General features: G+C 50.1%; 1 protein-coding gene across 1 annotated transcript; it reads right to left on the reverse strand.

Annotated features, from left to right (window-relative positions):
* Positions 1–5,186: 5,186 nt before the first annotated feature.
* Positions 5,187–6,005, reverse strand: GGI43DRAFT_404790 (uncharacterized protein). The gene has a single exon (XM_083205959.1). The coding sequence runs from the start codon at positions 5,972–5,974 to the stop codon at positions 5,780–5,782; it is 195 nt and encodes a 64-aa protein (XP_083061068.1). The 5' UTR covers positions 5,975–6,005; the 3' UTR covers positions 5,187–5,779.
* Between the last annotated feature and the right edge of the window lie 369 nt (positions 6,006–6,374).

Genomic DNA, 6,374 nt, shown 5'->3' on the forward strand with positions numbered 1-6,374 from the left:
CTTCTCCCGTGCTGCTGCATTACCACTCAAAAACTGATCAGTTTTAGGCAGTAGCTAGCGGACCACATCACTCGTAACACGTAGCCAGATGAGAGAATAAAGAGGAAAAAACACAGCCAAGGAATGCCTGAATATCAGCTACTAGCTGGGCAGACGCCGTCGTGCTGGGTTGATCGATGTTAAGAGCCAGGCTAATCACGGACGGTGCCGCTTGGCTTTAACTACGCGAGGGGATTGACACGCCTCTGTTGTTTCATAGCTCATTGTTTCAAGAAAACTTTTCCTTTTATCTGACAATTGTTGGCTGAAGATGGTCGTGTGGAATAGTGTTTAGCTTAGTGGCCAAGATAGGGCGTATTCTGTGGTGGTGAGCTCTTTATCAGCTATAAAGATTCGGTTCGGCAATATCTTGGCATCCGAGAGGGCCACCTTTTTGTCAGGCTCTGTTGAGCAACCAGTTGCTGCTCTTCGGTTTGCTCAAAGTGGGAAAGAGACAATGATACTTCTCTAGCTGAATGCTATGGGAAACAAAAACATCCATATGAGCAAGGGGCCACTCGAAGCACGCGAAGCAAATATCTCAGACCTTCCTATCTTATCAGACAAAAAGCCAGAGAAGCCTCATAATGTGGTTTGTACGTAAAGGCGGTATAAGGTATCCACTCCATCCACTCCATATGAAGCATTATAGCTTTGTCCCCACAAAGAAAGCTGCAAGAAGCGAGGCGGCGGCTTCCATCCAGTTTCTAGAGCGTCTTGAGCGTCTAGCCTCTCTATTAGTGGCGCCAAGAGAGTTTGCTCGCTTGCTAGCATTTTGCCACAGACGGTGTAGTGTACAGTTGGTGGACCCTGTCGAAAGGAGGAGCGTGGCTGATGCTGATGAAGATGACGCCGAAGAGTATATTTCAGGCCACTCCCCACGGGCCAACGAACAGTCATACTAGCACTCCGTATATGTGACATGTACTCCATATTCTGCGTGGAGAAGGCAAAGTAGGAAGGCCCATATTGTATGTCATCTCTGGGTGTATGATTGGTAATTCGTAGGGCTTCATTCTGGGGCGACGGTGTATGGACGGAGTAGCACTTCTAAAAAGAGCATTTGTTACTACTGTAGCTTTCCGTATTGACTCTCCCAGAGCCAATCAACGGTGATTCGATACAATGGCTCTTCGTCAGCCCGTTTACCAGCTGTCCTCGCTGTTCGGTAGTCGGCCGCAAGCAACCATGTAAGAAATGTCACGGGATCAAACTTCCTGTATGTAATGACCAATGGTGCACACCACCTATCACGACGATACTGCCAGATACGAATATACATGGTAGCTCTTATTACCGATCGGCTCAAGTGTCGACTCAGTTTGTTATCGGTCCTTGCTGAACCGGCTCACGGTCCGCGAGCTGGTTGACAATGAGAAGAATATCCCTGAAAATCTGTGCCGTTCTTGATGGCCAATCGGCGTCTTGGCAGCAGCTTTTCCATGGGGCGCCCAACTGAGCTAAGCTGATGAGGTAATGAGTGAAAAGGAGAACTGGGAAGCGAAGCAAAGGAGAGACTGAAAACGGGCAGGTGCTGTAAGTATATTGGGCCGACGACGGAATGACACAGCAAACAAGGCAGACCGCCCATGCCACGGTGTCTGGTGCGCTTCTTGCTTCGTTGTCTCTTTGCGGCGACGCGTTCTGTAAATTACTCGCTACAGGCGATGCAGACGCTGACGCTGAATTTGCTCGCTTATAATGGCCGTTGCCGTATCAAACTGTATATCCTGGCGGTGCAGGTGACAACATTGCTAGCTAATGTGCCAGCAATTTCGCATGCGCTGACATTGCAATTCTCGTTAATCGTCATTTATCTGCCTCTTTTTTTCCCTGGCCAGACTCTGATCGATCGCGGAGTAAAGTTAAAGGAGAGCAAGCAAACAGCCAGCACACGTTGCGCAATGACCATCCAGCGAGCCCAGACCCTTGCTTCGCCAGGTATCATGACTAGGGGGCCAGCAATACAGCCAGGTAGCGGGCGACTGAGAACCACACAGTGGCCCTTTCGTAGCCTAACGACGACCAGGGGAAGTGCGGATACTAGCTGGGCTGAACCATGACTGCAAAACGATTTTCTCCATATCGCAGGTACCGCATGCGGTGATGGACGATCGCCGTTAGTGACATGGCATGGACATTGGGATTTGGGATTGTATGTATAAGTCGGCAGCTATACCGCTATATGCATAACGATGAGTCGTAAATGCTGCCAAACTTGATTTGGACAGACAAGATTAGCATTTCACAAACTTTAATTCATTAGTGAGGTCAGTGTGAATGTTTGTTTGGTGCGGCTCATCATGCCTAACCCCTTTCTAGACCGTCTTAGCAGCAGCCGCATTGAGACGCAGTAGATAGAGGATGAGTAAATACTTGTAGTGTGCATAATATGGGGATTGAAGATCCAGGCGTACATTTTCAGCCGAGTGTCTCGTGGGTTCCTTCTTACTGTAGTTGTAGTGCGAAGTATGGAGCGCAAGTGGCGGTATTCTTTTCTCTTGGCGTTATCAATGCTGTTTGCTCAGGCTCAGCGAAGTGCGATATGCACGCTTTGGCCAGCAAGCCAAGGCCCTATAGCAACACGGTGGGTTCTGCCCATAACCAAAGGAGTAATTCCGAAGAAATCCCTCGTGTAGCCGTGGGAAGACGTCGGTCACCACTTTTGGGAAGGGGACTGCGATGAATGCGGTGGCTGCTTTTTTTGTTGGCAGCAAAGGCCCAACAGTGTTCGGCTAGCTGACGCAGGGAACGATTTAGTGGAAAGAAACTGCGGAGATGCCATTGCTGTATCCCGTAGATGACGAGAAAACAAATTGCCTGATTTTCGATAGCATTCGTCACCAATGCGGCGTGCAAGGAGTAATTGATCGACTGGGCTTCTTCGTCTGTAGCCTGTATCGCTTATACAGCTACTGCCGGTCTGTATTGGCCCCCAATTCTTGACATCTGGATCCCTTTGTTAGACTGTAGCACCTTGCGTTATCTCGGTGAGTGGTACGAAAATACAGACGCCGATGTTCGCTACACAATTTCATGTGTGCGACCTCCAATGCTGCCTCGTGGCCGGCATTGCTACTCCGATCTTCCCACGTAATGTGGCGCTTGTAATTCCATCACTGGGCATCATGTCGTACAACCCGAAGCATTGCATGATGGGAATGCAAGGAGGCGAGATTTTGTGTTGCTAGCGTTGGAGTAAAATGGCTGCCTAGGGAAGACAAGAGAGCTTACAAGACATTATTGTCAATATGCAAGCTGGTTTCAATTGCGTGCATTCTATATCAAGATGCAGATGCGGCAGTCGCGGTGAGCGGAAGACGCCTGCCACATGGGAGTGCTACAGCGCACCTGTAGCCCTGTAGCACTTGCCACTCTCCAACAGCGCTAAGGCAGACGCTTTTTCTGTGCATGGAGAAGGTGCGCTTTGCCATCCATCCTCCCGGAGTTCTAGAATGCGAGCAGAATGTCTTGGCCACCGCATCTACTCTTGCGACACTTGATGGATGACATTAGAAATGCGTTATTAACTTGTGGCTTTCACCACATGCGGCAAAGCCGAAATGGCTGTACTGTACTCCGTACCTACCTAGGTAGCTGAGGGCCATCTCAATGACGTAGCGAGCTGTGCCCATGGCGGCGATGAGGATGGGCAATAAACCCACTACTTGTCTCGGGATTGCTTTTCCTTTCTTTCCCTTTCTCTGCATGTTTCGGACTTGTTATTGGGTGTTCAAATAACGTATCTGCTGCCTAGTACATAGTAGGTAAATTCAGTATTATACCGCAATTACACCGCGATTACGATGCTAGAAAAGGTACAGAGTTGCTAGGTACTATTACAAGTAGCAGTGCTACGAGTGCATTATAGAATTGAGTTTTGCCAGGCCTCATTCCCCCGTAATTTCGATCCGGTGACCTCCGCAACTTTACCCAGAGAGAGGGTCTACGGGACAAAGATCTCGGGATTCCGGTGACGGGGCCGGTATCTCGCTTGCTCCTTTTCTTCTCTCGTCTTACCGCTTGTAGTAATACTCTCTTTGCCTCTCTTTGGCTTTGACTTCCGCCGTGTAGGGGGTCGGCTGAAAGTGTGCATACTGTACAGTATATTCCAGGGTCTGAAGCATTTTCCGGATGCCGCGGTAATTGAGCCGCAGGAGTCAACATCTAGACGCTGTGCGCACTGAAATAGGGGATATAAGGGATGATGAGACATCGCAAACAGCAATTGCTGGTATCGCCAATCACGGCCCGCGGAGTTGAATGAGCCGGATGATACATCTACCGTACAAGGTTAAATGTCATCTACCGTGCAAAGAGCTGCTTTTGGGCTGGAATACGGAGTACGTGTACTTCGTATCAGCTTGAATGCTCGCATACTACTACTGCTGGACTAAGACAGAAGCAGTCAAGTACAAACAATGCTACACGTATCCTTAGTCGCTGAGGTGCAAGCAGATGTACCCTCCCTCAGCTTCAAAATGACGGCAGCGGTACTTTGTAGCCGTCATGAGATCCGGATACGGCCATTTCGAGCACCGCCCTCCTTGCACCACCTGACGTCAGGATATAGAGAGAAACAAAAATAACCCTACTTTTTAACATTGTTGGGATTAGAAACATACTGATGTAATGGTAGACGCCAAAGTAAACATTGGCTGCGAGGGCAAGTAATTTCGCAGAGTGCCATGTTTCAATGCTCCTTCAGGCTAGCGTGCTACGGAACACACTCAAAGTTTTAGCAGCAAGATAAACACGAGGGGCCCAAAAAAGGTTCTTGCCTCAGCCGTGGCCCGCGGTGGCGTACCTGAGGGTACATGTCGGCTTTGCTTCGGGCCAGTGTGGCGTACGGTGCTCTAGGCTTGGCCATTTCGTGCTGGAAGGCCGCTAGAACCGCCGCAGGGGAGCGAGCACTGCTGAGCTCACGGGCAGTTCCCGAGGCAAGCCACCACAGCGCTAGCTGGGTAATAGAAACGCATTGAATGGATTGGATATCTGTACCTAATATTGAGCATCAGAGAACCAATGACAGGTACACTCGGGGGCCATGCACGACAGAACGGGAAAAAAATCCTGCCGCTTATGACAGGCTACTGTTTCAATAGAATGCGTAGATAACAGCAATTAATGTCACTGCGGCACGGATAATCCTCGCTGCTGTTGCTTGCCATCTCTCGCACCATGTACCTGGTATGGATGGTATGAATGAGTGACAGAGATTACAATCAATGCTGCTCCCTACCAAGCTGAAGAGCAGTAAAACTAGCACCATGTACGTACTCGTGATCGGTGCTTCTCTCTGTCTATGACGATAGCTGATCTAAATCAAGAATGAAATTGCGAGGGCAGGGAGCGACCATGTGGACTCGCAAACAAACAAAAACAACAACATAAATAAAAACAAGGCTTGGCAGACTGACAGCTACGATTGCCGGCGCAAAACTGCTCCATGCCCGGTCGGCCACGCGCGCGCACGGCCTGTCAGACTGTACGGCAGAGCAGGGAGCAGTCCCGAATTCCTACTCTTTGTTGTTTTGTCAGCTGAGACAAGTACATAGAGAGAGAGACAGTGTCGCAGGAATGCGAGCACAGCAGCTGGATGGACCTCGGGTCAAGCTTAAAATATCCATGGCATGTACTCGAAGACTTCTGCTGCTCTTATCTTGGCACACTATGGAGGATGGAATCCTACTCAGCAGGCTGTAGCAAGAATGGAAATGGTACAAGAATGGGAAATGATTCACGGCTGATGAAATGAAACAGGTCGAGGCGTGATAGTTAGTGGAAGCGCCGCCCGGCCGGATGCTTTAGATGAAGCAGCTCTGTTAGTAAGACCACTGGCTGGCTTGGCTTGGCTTGGCCTGGGCAGGGAGCAATCGCTGGTAATTCCTGGTACAGCCGCAGGGCCGCGATACCGCGGGAGGGATTGCCGCATTGATCATCGTGAGCCGGCAGGCGAATTGGCGAATAAAAGCGACGAGAACAAAGCCGATCAGCTAGCAGAGTACGAGGTGCGAGGGCCTAACCGATGAGCACTGCCGGTAACGCAGGTGGCTGGGGGTAGAGGATCTAGCAGCCTATTCGAGTACGTGCATAGAATCCATATGCCAGCGCAGAAGAACTGCGTTCGAAGCTCGGATGCATACGACGCTCCTCCACTTTACCGCTGCGCTATCGCAGAGGCTGGCGGTGACCGTCGTTCTCCTGCTGCTGTCGTGTCTTTGGCCCCAGATAGTGTCAATATGGGATTCCCAGCTCGTGTGGTGTCCCCATGGGGTGGGGGATACGTAGAAATGCAAAGGAACATTGCGGTAAATGCAGGTACCTGCTTTAGT

This window comes from Trichoderma evansii, assembly GCF_050947405.1.
Source record: "Trichoderma evansii strain SZMC 28006 chromosome Unknown GGI43scaffold_9, whole genome shotgun sequence".
Lineage (NCBI taxonomy): Eukaryota > Fungi > Ascomycota > Sordariomycetes > Hypocreales > Hypocreaceae > Trichoderma > Trichoderma evansii.

What these genes read in the sequence shown, in the direction of transcription:
- GGI43DRAFT_404790 (XM_083205959.1), bottom strand. Translation starts at nt 5,974, where the DNA reads ATGCGGCAATCCCTCCCGCGGTATCGCGGCCCTGCGGCTGTACCAGGA.